At 34.9% G+C, this 25,632-nt stretch overlaps 1 protein-coding gene across 7 annotated transcripts in view; it reads right to left on the minus strand.

Annotated features, from left to right (window-relative positions):
• Window positions 1-25,632, minus strand: part of RALGAPA1 (Ral GTPase activating protein catalytic subunit alpha 1) — a 259,277-nt gene that overhangs the window by 7,802 nt on the left and 225,843 nt on the right. For 5 of the 7 annotated variants that reach the window (XM_039257004.1, XM_039257003.1, XM_039256998.1 and 2 more), the window contains 2 exons: window positions 24,152-24,279; window positions 2,486-2,610 (listed from right to left, as the gene is read on the minus strand). In XM_039257004.1, coding sequence (XP_039112935.1) covers window positions 2,486-2,610; window positions 24,152-24,279 — 253 coding nt within the window. Of the gene's footprint in view, window positions 1-1,860; window positions 1,892-2,485; window positions 2,611-24,151; window positions 24,280-25,632 lie in introns of all 7 variants that reach the window. The other 2 variants (XM_039256999.1, XM_039257001.1) reach the window with 1 other exon arrangement.

Here is a 25,632-nt window from a genome sequence, read left to right on the forward strand (position 1 = left end):
AGATAATCATCATTCTTCAGATATCATATGGTTTTGCTACTACAGAAAGAGCAAATATTCCAATTTTATACTATTTGTGTTGAATGGAGAACAACTCTGCTAAAAATTTTTATCTTTCCTAAGTATTAAAAAGTCTGCAGAAAAAAATATAAGAATGTATTCAGTAATACGGGAACAGGTCATTACAGATAAAAACATCCTTTTAAGAAGTAGAGTGCATGCTTTTATAATGGCTCCTGAGGGCAAAAACAACTTTAAAAAATTAACTGAAAATATTTTGTAGCATAGTAGATATTTTGTAGCATGGTATTAAGTTTATGTTAAAATACACATCTTCATTACTATTGAGATACCTAAGTTAAAAAAAATTTTTTTAATGTTTATTTTTGAGAGAGAGAGAGAGAGAGAGAGAGAGAGAGAGAGAGAGAGAGCATGAGTAGGGGAGGAGCAGAGATAGATGGAGACAGAATCTGAAGCCGGCTCCAGGCTCTGAGCTGTCAGCACAGAGCCCAACAGGGGGCTCAAACACATGAACTGTGGGATCATCTAAGCTGGAGTCAGATGCTTAACTGACTGGGCCACCCAGGCTCCCTGCTAAGTTTTAATAAAGTAGTAAAATACATTAAAAAATGAAGCCAACAGAACTTCGACTTGGTTACTATGTCTCAGAAAGTGAGAATAGTGCTTCCCATATTATGTAACTGGCCAAATGGATTATATGAGGTAAGAGGAAGAATATGAAGGATTCCAGTTGGTAAATAACTACAACATGAAAACTGATGGCTTTTATAAATTTAAGGGGTAAAGTTAGTCTGAATATGGTCCTATTAATATTTTTCAGTCGTGAAATTTATGATTCAACTATGTGATACATAAAATGTTATTTGTATCTACCTTATTAATAATGTAATCTGGTATTTTTCAGATACTATTACTAAAATAATGAAATTTCCAGTTGTATTTAACTGATGTTTATTTTGTTCATTAATTTACCTCTAATATCTTTCTTTTATCATCATTCTGCATGCCAACTGAGTAACTGTAGATTGTGTCGATCCACTGAACTGAATCTTAAGGCTTTTAATCTCTTTCTCTTTCAAAAGATTCAACCTAACCTATATAATAGTCTTCTTTGCTAGGTGTTTTATATTAATTGTGAAAAGGCTGTAAGTTTTTTGGTAAGATTATTTTTATAAAGGCAAATTAAATGATGACAGGAATGTAAACTTTAATTTTATCAACTAAATCTTGATTGAGATTTGGTCTTTTTTTTCCTCAAGTAAATTAGGCCAGAAAAGGACTACTATGCCTTTTAAACTTATTTAATATAAAGAACACTTATAAAGAGAATTTGAAGGTGTCTTAGGATGAACTTCAAGTATAGTGTATTTTTTTTTCCTGTTCCCTTTGAACACCATTCAAATAGTCATCTTTGTATTCCAAGTGCCTAGTACAGTGCAAAGCACACCACAGAAAAACTATCTGATGAATTAAGATATCCAGTAACAATGCAAAACATTACAAGATACAAAGACACACCATTTCATCAGCTCAGTAGTACTATTTTTTCATGCTGAGAAACAAAAAAAGTCAATACAACAAGGTTTAACTAATTTCAACCAAGGATTGGTTCTATTATTAGTTATTTTTATCCCAGAACCAATGTTAGTGTTTCATGCAGACCTGGGTTAGTAAGTATAATTCTGGAAGAAATTTAGTGACAATTTCTGAAATGTTTAGTATGAATGAGGGCAGTGTTAAGTTTGCTTATTGTCTGAGTTACAAGCTTAGCGCTTGCTAATTTTTAAAAAAGGAAATGGGGGAAGAACAAAGGGTGTTTTGGTTGACACTTTGTCTTACCTTCAGATAAACAGAACTGATATTTAATGATCTAAAGAGGGAAAATAAAATAAATGAAACAATCATAAGGAGTGCAAAGTATTACAGAATAGGAAGGCCATGAGTCATTTATTTTCTTAATGATTTTTTTCAAAATTAGTTAATTGTGAAAATGCAGTACCCTCTTATAGTCTTTAAATATTATAAAATAATTTACTGTACTGAGTACTTCTAAATCTAAACTAATTATTTTACTTTATTTGTAAAATCAGAAATAAGTCAATATTCCTGGCCATAAAATTTGATCCCCTAAAGTTGAGAGTGTGTGTGCTCAACTTGTATTTCTTTTGCAGATACTTCAGTAACGATCCCATGAAACACAACAGTCACCGTCCAGTAGCTCAGATAAAATGTGGTGCATGTACTTTTATGAAGATTGTTGACTTTTAATGGAACTGCACTTAGGTTAAAAAAAAAAAAAGTATACATTAAATTTATAGGCCAAATTCAAATATTAAATAATGAAAGCATGTTTCAATGATGAAACTTATTTAAGTTTTGTATTATTTTAAGAGTTGAGAACAAAAGGGTATTGCATTTCAAGTTCCAGTAATGACAAGTAACTAAAACTTGCTTTTAATCTTACCGGCATCAGATGGTAAATGATGATAGGGAGCTGGAGAAAAAACCTGTGCTGCAAAATCTTCAAATGTCGTTGGTTCTAAGTGATGCTGGACAATTGTTTGCAGGTATCGTGCTCTCTCCTCATAGCTGATTTCCTTCAGTTAAGGATGTACTTAAATGCAGCTTACATTGGAAAAGAACAGATCTTCTCAAAAGGACTGCTATGATTGCTAAGCCATTACTTCTTAATATAATTATTCACTATTTTTGCATATTATTTAAAAGTATGGCTTTTTAAAGAGTAAAAAAATACAGTTTTTAACATGAGTTTACTCTTCAGGATCCCATATAAATTGCAGCTTAACCGGGAGACATTTATTAGAAAAGAATTATAATACTACTAAACTGCCGGAAGAAAGTAAGGTAACCATTTACTTGAGAAAGGAGTCAACTGCTCTCAGGTCAGCCTAGGCTCATTTTATCTTGTTAAATCAGCTTCAATCTGCAGATTTACTCTGAAAAGCCACACAATAAATATTAGAATGCTGCTTAAAATACCATCTAAAATTCTCTACTTTTCATTTGTAAAGACGGATTGTGAGAAATTCCTGCATATCTTCTTTTTCTAAAATCCCTGTATTTTCCCAACAATTGTTCTCATTTTGAAAGGAGGACTACTGTTGCTGTAATCCTCGAATAACTTCATGCAGTTAAGATAAATACATCGTTGAATCTGTATGTCAGGAAAAAATATCTAGTCAATTATAACACTGAAACAAGCAGGAATATTTGCAAAGAGTCCACAGGACTCCTAAGTACTGTCTAACAAAGCATCTACAGGGCACTGACACTGACAGAAAAATACTGTACTTCCCTTTCACCACATTTTCTTCTCTGATATTATTGACAAGCAACCAGTACCTTGAAGTGTTGTTGCTTTTGAACAACCCACTCCAGGCTTCCTGTTTCAGCAGGCCTGATTGTGCTGTTAGCACAGAGAGGGCGAGAAAGAGAGAGAATATTTCTGTTGTTCACGAAAGCAACTATGGAAATGGCTGTCAAAATGTAGAGCAGCAGGCAGCAACATACAATTATCAGGAAAAACTCACATGCTGACTTCGTGTCATATAGTTCCTGAACTGAGAAATCAGTTAACCTTTCTTCTACAACTTTTAAAAGTTTTCCCACTGTACTGCGTGTGCTACGTTGATAGGCTTTATATAAGAAATTTATAGAAGTATGAAGGCTAATAAAAATTTGCCTATTAGTTTATTTCTTCACTTTTTTCTAAAACCCGTTTTAATAGTTCTTCTTCAAAAATCTTTATTCTTTTTAAAAACTGCTATTCAATTACTGTAGTTCCAGAGTTCTAGAAATTGTAGACCAAGTCTACACCAAGACCGAGAAAAAAATTTGTACGGAATGTAATTTAAAGTGGTAATTCAATTGGAGATAACACGGCCAGTTACATTTATAAAAGGTTATTCTAAATGAAGAGGAAAAAGGGGCACGTGGGTGGCTTAGTCGGTTAAGCGTCCGACTTTCATTTAGGTCATGATCTCGCGGTTCGTGGGTTCGAGCCCCGCGTCGGGCTCTGTGCTGACAGCCAGCTCAGAGCCTGGAGCTTGTTTCAGAGTCTGTGCCTCCCTCTCTCTCTGACCCTCCCCTGCTCACGCTGTCTCTCTCTCTCTCTCTCTCTCCTAGAAATAAATAAAAACATAAAAAAAAAATAAAAACATAAATGAAGAGGAAAAAAGCTAAGAGTTAAAAGTAAGTCTATTTATTCAGTAGGTACTTAGACTTTGATGTCTTTTGCCCTCCAAATGGCTTGAGTACTTTCTTCTCCTGTTATAATTTATTTTGTGCATTAAATATTGAAATAATCTGAATTCCAGTTTCTTGCAATCCATTATTTTCAGTTCTGTACACTGGGACTGAACTTTGAAAAGATTTCTTCTCAAAGGTAGCAACAGAGGAAGATGCTATATTAAATGATCAGTGGAACGGATTTGATGGAAGAATCATGTAGATATTTCTGAATGTTAACTGAGAAAAGTTAATATAGCACACTTTTAAAAGGAGATATATGGTTATAAGTGGAAGAGGATGAAACTGATGGTTCAATCTAAATAATACCACATATCTCACAACTTGTTGGAAAGTACTTTTTTTCATTGGGGGAGATTCACAGCTGCCGAATTTTCTGCAGTTAATAGAGTCCTTTGATTCACAGCAGTGCCCCTTGTACAAAAAATACTGGCCTTTGTGTATTACCAGAAACTAATTTTCTATTTGGCTGAAAAGGGAAAAATGGGGTTATTGCTTCTCCCTCCTACAGAGCTTTTCATTATGCCTGATGCACTCAACTTCTAAGCTCTTCTGAGAAAAAAAATAACTGAAGAGGCAAGAGGTAGAAAAATGAGCTTGTTAGCACATTAGAAGTGAAGTATCTTGGTGGGCCCTAGAAATTCCCAGTGGTGTGTTAACTTATCACTCTATGCATGCTGGCACTGATAGTCTCCCAATTGATCACTCTCTTTTCGCACCAAAGGTGCTGCCAGGAAGCAAAGGCTGAAGGCCCACAGGAGAACAGGCTGCTATCAAAACAAGCTGTTTTTAAAAGTCTGCTTGAATGGGTAAAATGCTTCATGAAAAGTAGGGTGGAGACACCTACCTGCTTTTAAAATGCTCTACTTTCAGAGGGCCTATAAATGAAATATTTTACTTTATCTTCTTATATTTAGAGTTTACACAAAAATTAGGCAGAAAGAAGGCAAATGTTAGTATTTCTAAAGCAAGGAGAATATTTTCAATGTAGTAAAATTTATTAAAGCAAGAAATGAATATCTATGTAAAATACATTTGCAGTATAATTCAATTTCACTCTACAAAACTCTGAAGAAACCCAAATATAAAGCTATACAAACTAAAGTTCTCCAGCTATAAAATATTCATTTTGTGTAAAAGCACATGATGTATTTATTTAATTACAAAAAAATCTTAAGTAAAATAATGCTTTCTAAAACGATTTTTAAAAATTCAAGTCTAGGTGGCAGAGTGAGTGAAAACAATCATTAATGGTGAATGTAAATGAAAAACTGTGGCACGTATCACATATTAAGCAGGCTAATATCTGAAGTTTCCTTTTGGAGGGGTTTTCTTCAGAAAACACTGTTAGCTTAGTAAGTAATTATAGTCTATGGTAACTCACCATTTTTTTTTGTAACTCACTTTCTAAAAGCTAAATATTCTTCATAATGTTCTAAGTTTGATGTAGCCAGAAAAACAACATCAAAACAAACTAACCTAATCAACAGTACTTACATTTTTCCCCCCTTTCAGAAAATATATATTAAGGAGATATAAGGAACTCTAATTACTTAAACCACAGTTCTGAATCCATAAATAGGGTGTTTTGTGATTGAGATGATGATAAAGTTAAACACAGTGCTGTTAGCATCTGCAATGGTAACCATAATCCAAAGCGGTTAATTCCTATATCTCCTCATAATAGATTAGACACTTATTCCTTAAAAGGCAACTCTCTAGGGAAGAGTTATTAGTACCTATAAATTGGGCAACATACACAAACTTGATGGCTAGCAAAAACAGGATAGCTCGAGCTATATTCCTATTGTGAGTGTATGTTGCCACTGGCATTGAAATTAAAAAACTGAAATGGGTGAGATGATAAAAAGGGAATGGTAAACAAATTCAAAACAAAATTTAAAGTACAAGTCTAAGTTGAATTAGGTTTTTGTTGTAAATTTAAAACAACTCAAGCCAAAACTAGCTAATAAAAAGCCATTTGAGGAGGGAGACTTTTAGCTGGTAGGAATCTTTAATACAGAAGTAGCCAATCAAAAGAAATAACACACAGGTGCTGCAATCACAGCAATATAATTATCCACTAATCCTCCTTCCTTCTACTTTCTGCAAAAGCAGAAAAGGGTGGAATATTACTATTCTAAAAATAATAAAGGGAACTAAACATTTTCTGTAGTATAAATACTTTAAACCTAATCTGTGCTTCATTAACATTATTATTCCTTTTAAGTAACTACTTTTGATCTTAAACTTACATATGAAATTATTTACGGCTCTGTGTCACTGTGTCAAGACCAGCTGTCAAGAACTAGGGTTCACTTTCAGCCCGGTCCTGGAAAGAGACACGAATTCTCTGTGCTGCAGTTTATATGTTAAATGGGGATACCACCACCGGCTCCTATTTATGTAATAGGGATGTTGAAGATAAAGGATATAAATATAGGGTAACCCAAAAGTCCCCCTACATCTGTGGTGAAAATAGTTTTTCTGGCTTTTGGCTCAAGTCTTTGTAAATAGCAGGTGCTGTCTCCCTGAGGGCAATTTTCAATGTCTGTTTACAAAATATGCCTGTATTTATGCACAAGGACTCTGGTGATATTTCTTATTTGTGGTATGTACTGAGGACCTTTTGACCTGTTTTGATGAGAGGAAATGGATTTCTCATGAGAAAAAGAATATGATGAAAAGCTAATGCAGGAGGATAACTAATACATTTTTCAATTTTACTAATGTATAGGGATGATATATAAAAGGTAGATTTTTTAAAAAAGTTTATTTATTTTGAGAGATAGGGAACACAGGGCAGAGAGAGAGGAGGAAAGAGAAAATCCCAAGCAGGCTTTTGCACATCAGCACAGAACCTGACATGGGGCTCGAACTCCTGAACGGTGAGATCCTGACCTGAGCTGAAATCAAGAGTCAGACACTTAACTGACTGAGCTACCCAGGTGCTCCAGTAGATTTGGTTTTAAAGAAGCAACAACCCTTCATTCTCTACAGTTTTCTTAATACTCTAATATAATTCTGAACTGGTTTTAGTCTTAGAAAAGGCAAAACTTTCAGGGTGCGTGGGTGGCTCAGTTGGCTAAGCATCAGACTCTTGATTTTGGCTCAGATCATGATCCTAGGGTTATGGGATGAGGCCCCGTGTCTGACTCCGCACTGAGCGTGGAGTCTGCCTGAGATTGTCTTCCTCTCTCTCTGCCCTTCTCTCCCACTGGCTCGCTCTAAACAAACAAACAAATGCAAAACTTTCAGTTTTGTGATCACTAATTCCATGGCATGGCCAGTAAGTTTTATAAACATTTAGTTCAACTGTAATTTATGGCTAGCCAAAAAAAAAAATAGAAGTGTGTATGTATACATACATATGTATGTATGTGAACATATGTATGAGACCTATCACCACTAAACAAATTTCCTCTTAAGTTCAGATTTAAGGTTTTCTTTCCTAAACAAGATAAAAATATTGGCTCCTTTTTTTAAATTTTATTTTTTATAGTTTAATGTTGAGAGAGAGAGACATAGTGCGAGCTGGGGAGGGGCAGAGAGAGAGGGAGACACAGAATCTGAAACAGGCTCCAGGCTCTGAGTGGTCAGCACAGAAACTGACGTGGGGCTTTAACTCACAAACTGCCAGATCATGACCTGAGCTGAAGTCAGACACTTAACCGACTGAGCCACCCAGGCGCCCCAATATTGGCTCCTTTTTAAGTGAAGGCAAAGTACACAATATTTTTATCTGTACTCAGTGACATAGCCTCCGGGATTTAAGTCTCATTCTTAAATTCTTAATTTAGTAAGCACTTGCATGCCTGCATATATTTGTGACTTCTTTGCTGTTTTAGCACGTAGGAATTTTATCTCCCTTTTCTGTATAGAAGATCCCAAGAACAGTAACTGTAGAAAGAGGGAGAAGAATTCTGCCTATTAAAAAAAAACAAAAACAAAAAAACAACTGGAGAGTACTGCTTATAACATTCACCACAATATTCAAGATGGTTGGTAGACTGAAATTCGCTATGAAAGTTTTCACATCAGAAGACTCGACAAATGCCACAAATCTGGGCCTCTTCCTGCTCTTGGGGCCAGTTATTAAACACCAAGTATGACCTTTTTTTGGTAGGCTTCATTCCCAACACAGGGCTTGAACTCACAACCCTGAGATCAAGTTCCTGAGCTGAGATTGAGATAAAGAGCTGGATGCCTGATGGACTGAGCCACCCAGATGCCCCCCAAGTATGCCTTTGTCTTTGTGCTTGTTCTCCTAATAAACTAGCGGGGAGACTAATGTCATGGGGGCAAAGGCCATGTCTTTTTTATCTTTATACATCCAGCACCTAACACAAGACCCACAAGTACTCAATGTTTATAAATTATAGAAGGAATGAAAAAAGCTTTCATAGTCGATTAGAAGATTGTTATATAAACAACCCCTTTCTTGAATCCCAATTTAGATCTCCAGAAGCAAAACCTTTTGGGGCCAATATTGTTGGGACTTTCCTAAGACTGGATTTAGAGACAGAGTTTGAATCCTCCTTCTGAGGAAGTTTGGTTCCACCCGACCCCACCCTTGATCTTGCTGACCTTCTCTGGAAGAAGAAAAAGTGAGTAAAACACAATGTATATATTCATAAGGTATAGCATTAAGAAAAAAGAAAACTAGTAACTTTTCAAAAACATCGTAATTGCTGAAGAAGAAATTCTATAAATCTTGAAAGTAATTACAACTCATTTCAATTTAGCACTGAAATGTTTTACTCCACTGGTTGTGACAATTTTTTAAATTTAAAGAAATCTTTGGGGTGCCTGGGAAGCTCAATCGGTAAAGCCTCCAACTCTTGGTTTTGGCTCAGGTCCTGATCTCATGGTTCGTGAGTTTGAGCCCTACTTGGCCTCCATGCTGACAGTGCAGAGCCTGCCTGCGATTCTCTCTCTCTCTCTCTGCCCCTTCCCTGCTCATGCTCTCTCAACATAAATAAACTTTAAAAAAATCTTTAAATTTTGCATAAATTCTACAATGGTATAAGATATCAAATTTAGTTAATAAACTATTTCTATTCATTTCAGTGGACATCTGTAAAGAAAGGAGAAAGGGAAGAAATGTTGAGAAAATCTCTGTAGATAAAAATCAATGAAGAGTAATTTCAAAACTATTTTAAGCAGATTTCCAAAACTGCTCTGGCACACTGTAAGAACACAGGTAATAATACCCTTGAAAAATAACACTCAGACATTTAAATACTTAGGTTTTTAAAAAATATTTTGAGGGTCCTTCCAGGGCATCACTTATTGAGAGTATTTTAGGACAGTCTGAACTAGAGGCAGTATAAAACAATCCTCTACCAACAGTACTTTGAGTAAATTTAGCAAAATCAGCAAAACGTTTATTTACAATAAGCCTTGCCTGGATAGAAAATAAAAACAGAAGTTTGCTCAGAAAAATAAAGCTGCTGATCTGTAGAGTTGGCATTAGAATTTTGGTCATTTAATAGTCCTGTGCTCTTTCTATATCCCATGTCGATGATTTCAGTTTTGTATGGAGAAAAGTAAGGTAATAGGAGGCATTTTAGTTAGTTCAAGTATGGCCAACAAAATGACTGTTAGCTTAAATTTGAGGACTGGCAATTTGTGAAAGATGTTTATATACTAGCATATCATATATAATACATAAAAATTCTTGGCATGCTCTAATAAAAATGAGAAAATCACATTTGGCTTTTTAGTTTGAAAAGACCTTGAAATATCTTCAAATATTCTGAAGCAATGTCATTACACAGGGTCTTGGAGAAATAATGAAAAACAATTTTATTGAGATATAGGATATATGTAGATATATTTTGCAAGTATATCTCAAGGATCATGTGGCTAATTTATTAGCAGTAGTAAAGGGGCATGTTTTCTTGAAATATACACGGCAGTTAGGTGTCCTATGAATTATTTATGAAGCACTGCTCACCTGTAAGATGAAAGTAATATATTTGCTTTCATTATAAAGCATCTGGTAAATACACCATTTCTTTCTTACAGTAGCTCATTTCGTCAAGAAACATGCAATGTAGCTCATATTCAATAAAAATAAAATTCCCCTAATAGAATGAATCTTGGTATTAATATTGTTTATGTGTACTATGTTAATAGAAATTCTTTGGAAAGTCTGCAACAGGTCATAACAAATTATTGTGTATGATTTTTATGATGCATTATATTAATCAAATTCTTTAGTAGTTGCCACTATCTACACAATGAGGGAAAAGCTGTGATTTGTCAGAGTAGACAAAGCTGGGCTTTAATCCATCCTTTTAACCGTACTGCCAACTCTATATTGTTTTCACTGCGTCTCAATTAGGAGACAGGCAGGACACCTGGTACTTCTTTATCTAAGTCCCATGGGCTGCCAGATGACTCAAAATCCATAACAGGTGCTAAGGCAGTGTGAGGATAGTCCTATTATTGAAAGCTGGAGTTGAATAAAATTTGGACCATATATAATTGCTCATAAATCAGCCAATTACTAAATGAAAACATTAAGTAAAAAGTTGATAAGCCCAATTCTACCAAAGTTCATGTAAATACATTTAAAAAGATTAACCTTAAATAAATAGGATTAAAATTTTAAACCTCCCTAAATGTTCTAAAAATCCTTCCTGATTTAATAATCCAATAATCACTGATGGTTTCTAAAAAGCACTAATATGATTAAGAAATATGTGTATCTATTCCACTTTCATGAAAGTTGTGTGAAGTAAAACATCTAAAAGAAAAACTAAGTTACCTAGATTTCAAATTTAATATGAAGTTAAAATCTTAGACTTTCTTTCTTGGTAAGATGTACTTGAAAATGTTATCATACATATTAACGAGACTTTCATAGTCAACAGAGAACTGCTTCAGAATCACAAGTATTAGACTAAGAGTTTAAAAAACATTGAGGGATGGCTAGAAACAATCTGTATTGTTCCTTTTGGGAACAAAAATTTCAGTATATTAAAGTTGAGGAAATGAATGTATATGTTTGGACTAAATACTAAACTTGGACTCTTGTTAGAAGATTGCAAAAAGGAAAAAATAAGTAAGTGAAATTTTACAGTGTACAATTACTTACGTGTTATCTCTATCTAAATGTGTACTAACTTAATTAAGATTTTGTTTAAATGCTGTAATTATCAGGAGTACAGAAAAAGTGATTTATTATCATGGTAGGTAGTTACAAAGTACAACAAACTGTCATTTAAGACTGTGTCATAGAATCTATGATAAACAGTATATTGGCTTAAACTAATGCACTATATGCCCCTAGGGAATGATGGGCTTAGAGACTGGACTTTAACATCAAAATCTACCCATTAATCTTGACTTAACTATAATCTATTCTGCAGTAAAAGGAAGAAGGGGCATTCAATGAATTACTGTTTTTGAAATACTGCACTGGTGCCCATTTACTAAAATCATTTAAGGAGACGAGAGACGGACTAGTAAATTTTACAGACTGTTACTATTTCATAAAACATGCATTTGATTTTCTACCAACTTAACAAGGGCATCCCATTAAAAAAAAGTATAAATTAAAGTTTTCTTAAACTATCTCTCTGATCCTTTTAAAGGACATGTTGTATAAATTATAATATTGCAATATAATTTAGTCTACTTAAGTTCAGCTGAAATAATCATCTATGGAAATTTACTGTAGGCTGAAAAAAGCTCTAATTTTTTTTTTTTATGAAGGGTTGTCGATCACTGTTTCTTTGTATCAGAACCACCAACTACTTGATTAGACTGACCAGAAAATGCAAAGACCAAGAGTAGTGTTTATACAGATATCATGGCCCACACTGGTTCATAAAAAGGGAAACAGCCCTCACATTTTTAAAGATACCCGAAACAGACTTCAAGGAGAGAGAGAACCAGGAGTGATTGAAATAGTTACCAGCTACTCATTTAAATAATAAATCTGGTATTTAACCTTAAGATTTGCTGACTAGTTTATATTTTAGCACTTGCAATTGTTACACATAAGATTAATTTACATTTCTACATTAACAGAGCTTACAGGTAGTCAGATGATATTTGGGAATTCTAAAAAGCATAGTATAAAGGAAATTAAGCCAAGTTTGTCTTTAACTTTATCCGATACTTGAATTGTGGTGACTCTAATCTATTTTCCCTTCTTTTAAATTAAAATTTTTGTGAAGATTAAAAATATACACCATTTTTACATAAACATAAAAAATATCATAAAGCAAAACTGACTTCTGCTCTGCTATAATCTGGTGGGTTTAAAATAGATAATGACATGTTAACAAGGAATTACTTCAGGGGTGGTTGCTTAAATATATTTATTTGCTTTCTTTTTGATAGTAGATATGTGCTAAATAAAAGTCAACAAGAGAGTGAGTAAATGTAGAAACATCAGTTCTACAACAGCTATTTTTGCTCCTTCTCTTTTTTTGAACAGCAATTAGTAAAGCAACCCCTTCCCCTCCTCCCTAGTGCTGTCAAGCTGTTCAGAGCAGTTTGCAACTCGACAATGGTACCATTGTGAATGCTCTCTGGGCTTCCTTCCCACAGAGAGTTAAATGGGCAGTTCCTGCTGCCCATGATTGGTGTCCAGTGAAATAATACTCAAGAGCCAGGTTTTATCAGCTTCACGCCAAAGAAGTGAAGCCAGGGAACCCAAGCCTTCATATCATACTGGACCATATGCCAACCCTGATGGCCCCAAAGGTTTATCACTAAGAATCAGGATCCATCATGTCCCTTGTGAAATTTCACTTCACATACCTTATGTGAAATGCAAAGCTTCACTAAAACCGAACCTTCTTTACAATTGGCATGAACAGATGGACGGTAACAGTGGTTTGGCAAGCAAAAGTTAAGATTTAAATAGGCTGTATTCTAGTGTTTGAGAGGAAAAAGCAGTTAGAAGAAAATGGGGAGATTTGTGACCCATAGTTTAATTTTAATTCCATTATTGAGTTATTAAAAATTCAATGGCAAAAGCCCTTATGTTTAGTAAAAGAAGAATGGATTAAAAGCACTGCAATTCCTCTGTCAAACAAGGTTAAAGACTAATTCCAGCTTTACATCCTTCATTCTTTGCTCCCTGAAATCCCCAAATAGCATCTAAATCTACTGCTGTTTTTATATTAAACAAAGACTAGAATAAAACTCATACAATATGTAGCAGGTGTAGTGAACAGTAATGTGAACATACCAGTGCACCTTCATCACTATCAAAAAAAACCATAAGGGTTTAACAGAAAAAAAAAATCCCTGTTCTATCACCGATAAGAATTTAATAAAGATGGAAGAAACTTCAAGTTTCATGATGTTTTAAGTTTATCTTTATTTATTTTTGAGAAAGAGGGAGGGAGGGAAGAGCAGAGAGAGAGAGAAAGAGAGAGGCAGAGAATCCCAAGCAGGCTCCGTGCTGTCAGTGCAGAGTCCAATGCAAAGCTTCATCCCACAAACCATGAGATCATGACCTGAGCTGAAATCAAGAGTCCGCTTAACTGACTGAACCACCCAGGAGCCCCAAGTTTTGTAATTTTTAAAGACTGTTTGCCCAACACCTGATAGAGGTCTCTACCTTCCTTCTGTTGCACTATGATATGAGCCGATTTTTAAGACTGGCCTTAGCAGGGGTGCCTGGGAGGCTCGGTTGGTTGAGCATGGACTCTTAATTTTGGCTCATGTTGACTCGTGGTTCATGGGATTGAGCCCTGCACTGGGTTCTGTGCTGACAGAATGTAGCCTGCTTGGGATTCCCTATCTCCCCTTCTTTCTGCCCTTCTCCCACTCATGCTCTCTCTCTCTCTCTCAAATAAATTCACTTAAAAAGATTGGCACACTGCCACTCTGGATTTGACAAAACAGGTAAGATGGTGATAGTGCTTTCTCCTTTCTTTGCTATTTTTGCTGTGAAGCCAATGTGCTATCAGACTAGGATAAAAAAATTCATCAGTAACATAACTATGATAATGTGTAAAAGCACAATAATGTATAAAACTACTTTATAGGAAAAGTGTAAAGGTGGCTTATTCTGCAAAAATGTTAAGTCTCTCATATAACGTAAGATTATGAAAATCTCAAATGCTCTTTTTTAAATGGCGGATATGTGTAAATATTACCAAAACACTTAGAAAACTTTTTAGTTTCATTAAGAAAAATAATAGTAGCTGTTATTAGCCTGGCTATTACTGTATACTTAAGTATAAAAAATACTTTATTTAAATAATAATCTAATAAACTAACTCATTTTATTTTATTTTAAATGTTTTATTTATTTCTAGGAGAGAGACAGGGAGAAAGCGTGAGCAGGGGAGGGTCAGAGAGAGAGGGAGTCACAGACTGAAACAGGCTCCAGGCTCTGAGCTGGCAGTCAGCAAAGAGCCCGACGCGGGGCTCAAACCCACGAACCGCGAGATCATGACCTAAGCGAAAGTCGGACGCTCAACCGACTAAGCCACCCAGGCGCCCCTAAACTAACTCATTTTAGAAAGGCTTTACTATAAAAGGAAAATACATTCAAGCTGTGCTCTGCTATTCAAGAGGTAAAAATTATATAAAAGCAGAAGGAACTGTCACCTTAGACACTGGCTGTTACATTACTGGTAGAACATTAGAAAACCAAATTTATGGTTTGGTTTTGCTTGTCTTGCTTGACTACATTTTCTGCTTTTGACCTCAGCTGCTATTACTCTTCCCTTTGCTTTATGCCACCTGGTAGTGAGGAACTCCTTGTGTTTCTTAGCCACATCACACTTTTATCCCTTCATGCCTCAGTAAAACCAATCCTAATTTCCTCTTCCCCACTATCCTCTCCCAGTGTAAGAAAATTAATCACCTTTACCGTCTTACTTTGTAGGTATCACTAATGCTCGAATCTTTATCAGAGGGAACTTTATTCCTTCACTCATTCATTCATCCATCTACCCACCCACCTACCTACCTGCCCACGCACAGGGCTCTCTCTCTCTCTCCTGTACCAGACTGTAAGCTCCATGAAAGCAGTAACTATCCTGCTACCCTGCTTTTCTCTCATAGCACCTCCCACATAGAAGGCAGTCAATAAATATTTGGTGAATAAATGAAAGAGCCAAAATAGCTTTTTGGGGTGAAGAAATATATATATTTTTTTACATGAACAAGGTTGGATGCCATTTAACTTTTATTGAGGTAGTCACTTTTCTCCCCTTTTATAATGACTTATTTCATAGGTTTTTATTTCTTTATTTCTGAGAGGATCATACACTTAAAGTCATTTTGCTGTTGTTCAATATAGCCTTTTTAATACTTAAATTTGTCATTGGTGTATTAAGTGTTCTTGGTAGAGAATAGCAATTGAAAATATCTCTATAATTAATACAATGATAATAGAAATAGAGGTTGGTCACATACTGAAGTCATTTTTGTGAGCTCCCATTGTTTAAATATAGGAAAAGTAATTATTATTGGTCTACATTAGTAAAATGAGATCTCTAGAGAACATTAAGAGATGCTGTTTTCAGACTCTGGTTCAATAATGAATAAGCTTCATTATTATAAAAATATGTATCAGATTTATATTTAGTGCCTTTATATCTTTTTGAAAGGACAGAGGCAGATTTGCTAGGCCAAAACTAGCACCTTTAAGGGTATGCAATAATTTATTCCCACCATGACTGTAAGGAAGCTCTCAAAATATCACAAAAATCATCAATAAGCACATATTGCAATTCCTTAAAAAGAATAGCTGAACTAAAACTGGTAAGAATACATTAGAATCATAAAAGAAATGTTGCATATATCTGGGGTTTAAATAATTACTCTGTGTGCATACACAGACTATATGGTTTGGCAGTAAAATCCAGGCCAGGGGAGAGGGATGTTTAATTACAAGCTTAAACAAACTCTTCAATAGCAATGTCCATGTCTTTAACACAGGAGACTGAAAACCTGCTCCCATGACAGAGCACATTGTTAAGTAAATAAAAACCTTTGTCTGCTCCCAGAGAGGTCCTACTACAATGGCACAACGGCTGCAAGCATTTCAGAAGCCACAAAACCTGGATCACTTAGTTGGTAAGACATTTTATTTAAAGAACCATTTTCTCTTGCTTTGAAGTATGAATGACCATAATTATAAATCTTAGAGTTTGTAACAAATAGCCAGTTTGTCCATGAAGTTTAAGACTTTCATTTGGAAAGTAGGTAGGATGAATGGCACTTACAAGATACTGAGGGCTCCTAATGGAATCACTGATGTAGGTGGTGCAAAGGTTCAAGAAGTCAAACTGAAGACCTCAGTAGTGTGTAGACTCCTACAGCTGCCCCACAGCTCTCCTGTGGCTGCTGCCTTCCTTGCCATTCAGCAGGAAGGATAAGCCTTCAGGACTATGGCTGTGGCTGTCTTCCTCCTTGGGGGGTGTGTGTGGGACACCAAATTGTATTCTTCCTAAGACAACATCTGTCACTTCATCAAGACACAAGTGTCTTAGCTCACTTTTCTCCTTGACAGATCCTGCCTTCCCTCCCCCGACCTTCCTCTGACCATAAGAAGTGGGTGGAAAAACCTCACTGATTATTGATCTCTGATTATTTTCATCAAGCCAAATGCTCTGTAATAAAAATATGATAAATCCGTCTAAATACAGCACCCTTGTGTGTACCGTATTCTGGGCTGTTCTTGTTATCAGGCAGCTTATATTGTTCTTAGCTTTCCTTTTCTTACTATCCAGCATGCTCTTACGCTTGTAGCCTAGGCAAATATAAACCACAAATTATAATAAAAACAAAGAACTTATCTTTAAAAGTACATTGGGAAATGAATAGAAATTTTGTTAAAAGGAACAAATGAATAGTTAATCCATCTACCCTACCCTGTGTGTACTATTAACACAAACTGCTAGCCACTTACTGCTGTGCTAGAAGTTCGTGAAACCAGGATAAGACTTATTATATGTTCACACACAATAAGTCCTATAACAAATGTTATAAGGCAGTGTGCCACTTAGTGAAGGAAATTTTTTTTTTTTTTTTTTTTACAAAGTTTGTTTGGGTCATACAGAATGAGTACATTAGGTGGAAGACAGTAGAGAAGGGCATTCTTGGGGCAAAAAGAGAGAAAAAGAGAAGGGCATTTAGGGATGATAAATATGGTCTAGCTAGACTCATGTAGGGTGTCCTGTCCTGAGTGTCCTCGGTGTCAGTGTGGTGGGAGATGAGCATAAGGAAGTGGGGCAGAGCTGGAAGTACAGGTATGTTTGACAAAACTACAGTGAGAAATAAGAGGTTGGGAAGGTTAACAAGCTAGTAAGAACTACTTGCACGTAGTCAAAGAATTTAGATAAGAATTTCAGTATATGGTCGAGCCATCATGTCTTTTAGTATACTTATATTTGTGTTTTAGAGGACTGTCTCCAGTGTAGAGGAGAATAATATCACCATCAAGTACCAGTTATCTACCATTTTCTGAGCTCCTGCTACATAACAGGCTGCTTAGTGCTTCATATAGGTAATTTCATTTAATCCTTACAACAGTCTTGAGTTTGGTACTCTTTTTTGACAGATTAAAATAAAATTAGACAAAGGCAGTGAGACATATTAAGTGGTTCTGGACTCTGAAGCCCAGGCTGATTTCCACATTTAAAAATATAATTTATAAATTATGAATATTATCTTCTGAAGAAATAATCTTCAAAAGACAGTATATATAAAATTATGTAGTTTCTCAATAAACTCACTTTCTTCTAACACGAAATGGCAGCAATATTGATGGGCCTCCCTAAGAGGTTTTATAATGTTCTATCATAATGAACGGCAAACTACATTAGTGGAGCCAATCAATTACATTTCATTTCATTTTGGCTCTCATACTTTTGCAACAAGTTCTTTACATCTGAGTAGTTGAACTAAACGGATAACAAACTGTAACTAATTGAAGAATGATCATTGACTTCTGGTAATTTGTCTGATAAAGTTAAACAGAAACCCAATTCTGGCATTTACAAAAAGGTCAAATCTAAACAGATTAGAAGAAATCAAATAATATTGGTTTGGCAGGAAAGAATATTAAACCTAGGAAGAATGTGTTTTTTAAGGATGCCATTTAATTTTATAATATTCCCCATACTGAGTATTTCAGAATATCACATATATATTACATATATATGCATACATACATACACATAAAGCCTCAAAATATAAATTACAAGATTTATAACATACATTTTGCATTCCATCTACTAAAATCTCACCCTCTGAGGCCCAGATTTTCTATGCATTTTCCCTTTATTTTCTTACTCTCATAGCAATAACTTCTTCCTTGGAACTCCCAGAGCATTTTTTATCTATAACCCTACTATCCTGTGTTATTTTATCTTGTATTATAGTTATTAATTTACATTATTCTCCTATTAAATTATAAGCTTATTGGAGAAACAATTACCATCTACAGTTGACCCCTGAACAACATGGAGGTTAGGGTACCAACACCCCATGGAGCCCTAAAATCTGTGTATAACTTTTGACTCCTCCAAAACTTAACTACTAATAGGTTACTGCTGATAGGAGCCTTACTGATAACAGTTGATAAACACATATTTTGTATGTTATATGCATTTCATACTGTATTCTTTTTTAAAAAAGATATATTAAAAATTTGTTTAATATTTATTTTTGAGAGGCAGAGAGTGAGTGCGGAAGGGGCAGAGAGAGAGGGAGACATAGAATCTGAAGCAGGATCCAGGCTTTGAGCTGTCAGCACAGAGCCCATCATGGAGCATGAACCCACAAACCTCAAGATCGTGACCTGAACCAAAGTCTGATGTTTAACTGACTGAGCCACCCAGGCGTCCCTATATTTTATATGTTTGTTTATTTTAAGAGAGTGAGTGGGGAACAGGTAGAGAGGGAGAGAAAGAATCCTAAGCAGGCTCCATGCTCAATACAGAGCCTGACACAGGACTTGATCTCACAACTATGAGATCATGACCTGAACCAAAATCAAGAGCTAGACACTTAACTGACTGAGCCACCCAGGTGCCCCTCATACTGTATTCTTAAAGTAAGCTAGAAAAAAGAAAATATTAAGAAAACCAGAAGAAAAAAATACATTTACAATAGTATACAGTATTCATAGAAAAATCCATACCTAAGTGGACTTGCATAGTTCAAATCTATGTTGTTCAAGGCTCAACTGTTATTTGTCTCTGCATGTCTCTCAAATCTTTACCACTATCATAAAAGTGATCAGTAATTTTTTTTAAAGTTTGTGTATTTTGAGAGAAGGTGTATTTATTTTGAGTGCATATGTGTACATTCAAGTAGGGGAGGGGCAGTGAGAGAGGGAAAGAGAGAATCCCAAGCAGGCTCCATGCTGTCAGTGCAGAGCCTAATGTGGGACCTAATGTGGTCTCACAAACTGAGATCATGACCTGAGCTGCAATCAACAGTCAGATGCTTAACCAACTGAGCCACCCAGGTGCCCCAGTAGATATTTCTGATAGAAGAATAAGAGTACAGTTCTATCTCTTGAATTGGTGGTGGTCAAACTGTAATTATTCACTATATAATACACTTAGAATTTATGTACTTTTCTCAAGTTATATTTTACAGTAAGAAAGGTTAAAGAGAAATATTTAAGAAAAATGAGACATGGGAGATGGTTAACTTTACATCAACTTGGCTAGGTCATGCTATCCAGGTTTTGGTTAAACATCAGTCTCAATGTTGCTGTGAAGTTATTTTTTAGATGTAATTACCATTTAAAATCAGCAGACTTTGGGGTGCCTAGGTGACTCAGTCAGTTGAGCGACCGACTCGATTTTGGCTTAGGTCATGATCTCATGGTTCGTGAGTTCAAGCCCCACATCAGGCTTAGAATTGTCTGTCTCTCTTTCTCTGTCCCTCCTCTGCTCTCTCTCAAAATAATAAATATTATAAAAATTTAAAATCAAGAGACTTTGAGTAAAGCAGATTACCCTCTATCGTGTATGTGGGTGGGCCTCAAACAATTAATTAAAGGCATTGAGAGAAAAGACTGAGGTCCCCACAGAAGTAAGGAATTTTACCTCCAGATGACTTCTGACTCAGATTACAATATCAACTCTAGGCAGGAACTCCTGCAGGTTTCAGACTGGCCAGTATCCACAATCATGGGAGCTAATTCCTTAAAATTAATCTTTCTCGATGTATGTATACACTTACATCCAACTGATTCTGTTTCTCTGAGAACCCTAATACAACATAATTATATTCTATAACTTCTAAAAATTTCTTTGTAATAAACCTCATGTTAAAAAAAATAGTACATACATGATAGCATCATATTTAACAGTTGTACAAACTTGAAATGTCTCTAAGATCATAACAAATAATTGCTTTAAAATTTTTATGTAAGGTATAGAGTCATGATAGCTAAGATCATGAAATTAATACTTTGGAAATATTATTCCTACTGCAGAAAAGCCAAAACAACTCAATCCCCACACACCCACTCAACAGGTAACTAACAAATGATGGCTAAAATCAACCTGAAATATCCCTCAGGTCCAATGGCTACCCAGAATCTGCCTATTCTTCCTCCCCAGCATTGCATTTCAATTCTAACTGCATGATCAAACCAACAAACTGAGCTTAAGACCAGAGAAAAAAGAAAAAAGAAAAAAAGCCCCTAGCTGACAAAGACCGAGGTTGCAAGAAAATGTTTTTCAAGTACAAGTAATGCAAGAAATGACAAGTGAAGTGAAGGAGAGGTTTCAAAGCTTGAAAGACAGTCATCAATACTGACAGATTACTGTAATTCTGGCTGCCAGCATGATCGATTTGGACAGCATATGACAATCAATATTGTCCTCATTTAGTGAACAACATTAGATTCATAGTTACAGAAGATGTTCCCAGGATAAAATTTAAACTGTATTTAATGATCATAAATAGCACAATTTATGCTGTGGAATCTTAGTGGGTACTTTTATTGGGCATAAAATAACTAACACAGCAGTACAATTATCCAAATATAAGTGAGTTTATTACATATTCTTTTATCCTTTTATTTTTCTTATGAGGATTAAAGTAGTAACTGGTGGTTTTCAAAGCCTACTTCTATTTCAATTTCTGTTGTAATTTCTGTCTAGTTCTATTGATCTGTTTTAGAACACATGATTTTTTTTCCTTAATAAGAACTTACCTAGATATGTCAAAAACATACATTTTAAAATTTAATATATTTGTTATTTAAAATTAAAAGACATCTGTATTTCAAAATCTTAGAAACATCTAGTTGTAATTTAGTATATAAAGTTGCATTTAAAAATCAAGTGATCTACTTGCGTAAAATCATTTCCCTAGACATTAGAATTAATATGGAACTTTGTGAATCTTTGTAAAAGATGACTATATATTTTTCAGATTAGCAAAGGTTGGAGTATCTTTGCTATCCTTAAGTAGTATGGGGAAATAATTTCCATATAGATTATAAATTCAAGTTTCCAGGTCAAGAAAATTTTCTTTGATCTGATTTTATGTTTTTGAGTGTTCCAGAAGTGGTTTTGCTGATGGAAATTGCTCATATTTGCTGTGTAGATAGTGTTTATGTTTACTCTTTCCATCTGAAATTATCTTTTCATCTTAGAAATTTTCTCCAATGTTGTATCTATTAATGTCTCAGCAAGATCAACTAACTAGTAAGAACTTCATGAAATAGGCCTGAAAAGCCAATCCAATCAATTAACCTACCAACCAACCAAACATAAAAACTCAATTAGGCAATTCCTTGGTGTTGGGTAGAGTTGTTGTATATTGACTGTAATCTTTACACATAACAGAATTAATCACTGCACAAAATAATGTACCTTATTTCCTAACCACAACCAAATTCATTACCTCATTTAATCTTGACAATAATTCGGAGACGGGTATTATCTTTTTTACAAAGAAAGTGAGGTTTAGAGATTCTGTGACTAGACCAAGATTACAAGGCAGAGTTTGAGTTAAAATCATTATTTTCTAACTCTAAGTCCAGCCACCATACCTCTAGTGTAACGTGCAAATCTGAAACAGTTCTCAAAAGAGTATAAATTAAGGTGCAGGAAGAAGAAATTAAGCCATAGCCTCAACACTTTTATTTTGCATCATTAACTACTTGGTAAAGTGTACATTTTAAATGTTTGTACCTCAGGCCAGAAATAGCTTGTGTTTGCTCAGTAAATGGAGTCCCTATTTTATGACCCAAGAGGAAAACAGAATTTTGTACTACAGTCTAATCTCTCTCCCCACTTTCCCAAAAGATTAAGGCATTGTTTCAACTATGTCTTAAATGAAAGGACAGAGAACACTAACCTTAGGATGAACATCAGGATCAGGCAAAGATGAGAAAGACAATCTCAGAGGAGTTGACAATGTGGATAAAATTAATTTATGGGTAATAATCTATTTCTTGGGATTAGCTATCTTTCTAGAGATATTCAGGGAATAATAAACCCAAATACTTGCATTTCACAATGACTACTTCAAATCTGATGTTTTAACTTAAAATGAAGATATAACTGTCACAAATAAGAAATGCTATATAAATGTCATTAAGCTTAATCAATGTACCATGCCATGATCCACCACCTATAATTCCATTTCACAGTGTCAGAATACATGAGAGATTACATAGGAATCAGATTGCTTAAGTCAATTTTCATCAAAAGAAGAGAATATATGTGGCAGACTTACGATAAATCCATTTCATGTGGAATAGAACTCAGGATATTTTAAAAAGCCTTCCCTGTGAAGCTTAACATCCACAATTTATTAAGAAAAATAATTGAAATGTTTTAATCATACAGTAAAAGTATATGGAAATAGAAATTCATTTTAGAAAGCAATTTGCAGAAAACAATTTAAAATTTAAAACTGTGTACATATTGTGTCCCAGGCATTGTTCTAAGAGCTTTATACATACTGACTCATTCAGATCTCATAACACGATGAGCTAGATGTTATCATTCTCATTTTATACATATGGGAACGGAGGCTCAAATTATTTAAATAATGTTCTCAAGGCTGGATAACTATAAACAATTTGAGTCCGAAAGTCTGGCTCCAGAAGCCATGTTCTTTCTTTTAAAAAAAATTTTTTTTAAATGCTTATTTATTTTTGAGAGAGAGACAGAGTGCGATTGAGCATGAATGGGGGAAGGACAGAGAAAGAGGGAGACACAGAATCTGAAGCAGGTTCTGTGCTGACACCACAGAGCCTGATGCGGAGCTTAACTCCATGAGCTAGGAGATCATGACCTGAACTGAAGCTGGACACTTAACCAACACAGGTGCCCCTCCAGAGGCCATGTTCTTAAACACTCCATGTCCTCTCATACTTCCACATCTTTGTTTATCTTGTTCCTTCTGCTTGGAATGGTCTTCTTAATCTCATCCACCTGATTAACTTTTATTCATCATCCTTAAATATTTAATCCTCACATTTATCATAAGTGTTTCCTGACACCACTATCCCTTCCAGCTGAGTGAGGGGCTCCTTCTCATTATAAATCTAAAACACTACATAACTCTGTTACAACACATGCACTAAAAACAGTATATTTCCTTAACTAGATTGAGTACTTTATGATGCCTGTTTTGGTTATTTCTTTACATCCACAGTATCAGAGTACCTAGCATGAGACCCTAATTAGTTACCCATAAGATAAGTACTGATTAGTAGTGTATAAAAGAAAATACATAATTCAGATATGATAACTGCTCAAGCACTGGGGAGGAGATCTATCATCTATATATCAATGAACAGAAACTCAAAGCTCCTGACACATAAGACATACTTACCTTGGAAAGCAGACATGTATTACGGTAGAAACCATACTGTTAAAAAGGATACAAGTTTTGATACAATGGAATCAGAGATTTTAGAGCACGGCTTGCATTTATAGCTGTTGCTCGAACCATAATGGGTAGGACTTTTCCATTCACAATAGCACCATCAAAGAGTGGACCAAAGAAGGGAACCTGATTGAGAAATTAGAACATAATTTTATACTCATATTGGAGAAAGATTATAAATAAGAACAATGAAGACATTGCACACAAAAATGTTTCTCTGTAGTTCTTCCTTCAGTGTGTGAAACACACTCAAATTCAATATTATTCAAATTCAGTTCTTTTCCATGATTCACACTAGGACAATAAAAAAAAAATATGCCAAAAGCCTATAGGGTTTCCTATTCAAACAGAACTGTGCTTCAGTTAACTGACTAAATAATTTATATTCCCTGTCAATTTTCAAATTTTTGTTGTCTCAACTGTACACAAAAATTTAGCACTGGAAATAAATTCCTTTTCTTCCACTGAGTAAACACAGTAATAACACGTTCTTATAGGCAGTAAGTTAGTTTTTCATTATTTCTGTGACTACCTTCACTATAAAATCTAAAAGCCTTCAATACATAGTTTATTAGAAAAAAATCTGTTTTGATAATTGTCACTTTTATCAGATGACTGACAGTTTCAAAGTAATTTTATTTGAGTATTGTTGGTACAGTTGACAGCTGAAGGCAAGGACGTGGGCTGTGGATAATACAGTAAATATTATAGGGTTTGTGGCCATATGTTGTGCCTGTTGTGTATTCTTCTTTGATTTTCAAAAAAAACCTGTGGGTAAAGGGAGCACTGAAACAAAACAAAAACAGAAAAAAGAAAAAGAAAGAAGAAAAGCCCATAAAAAGATAAGAACATTATTAGCTTGTAGGCTGTACAAAAATAGGAAGTGGACCATAGTTTGCTGATCTCTAGTTTATATAAACCTAAAGGAACCGGGCTGTAAGCTCAAACCGGCTGTGGGAAACAGTCTAATTCAAGAAATGCCAAAGATTCATGATCAACTGTCAAAAACTAGATTTTCTATAAATTATAACTATTTGATTTTAAAAAAAGCAAAAAAGACACTCAAACACTATCACACTTTTATTATTTTGAAAGAAAATACTTCTCAAGTGTGCTTGAACCGTATGGTAGAAGACATCCAACTACAACTTTTTTTTTTTTTTTTTACTTTGTAGAACTTTCATTTATTAAAAGTGACATGACTAAACAATCATGTAATTCTTAGTAAGATATACCAACTAAAAATACAGGAATCATACATTCCAGATCTCAAGGGAATGATTGTTTCTTATTGTATCCTTTAGGAAACTATAATCATCCTCTTAATAAAACGTAATCCTTTTGTGACCTTAGTAGAAAGGAGCTTCCACTCTGGCACTTCTCCCATCTGAACAAGTTTCTTGTTATTTTTTCTTTTTTAGCTCCTTCTGAACCAGACTTAACAATTTACATTGCTACAAGAGTCTTTGCCTCACTTCC

The sequence above is a fragment of the Hyaena hyaena genome, unplaced genomic scaffold, assembly GCF_003009895.1.
Source record: "Hyaena hyaena isolate Hyena2069 unplaced genomic scaffold, ASM300989v1 scaffold_599, whole genome shotgun sequence".
Lineage (NCBI taxonomy): Eukaryota > Metazoa > Chordata > Mammalia > Carnivora > Hyaenidae > Hyaena > Hyaena hyaena.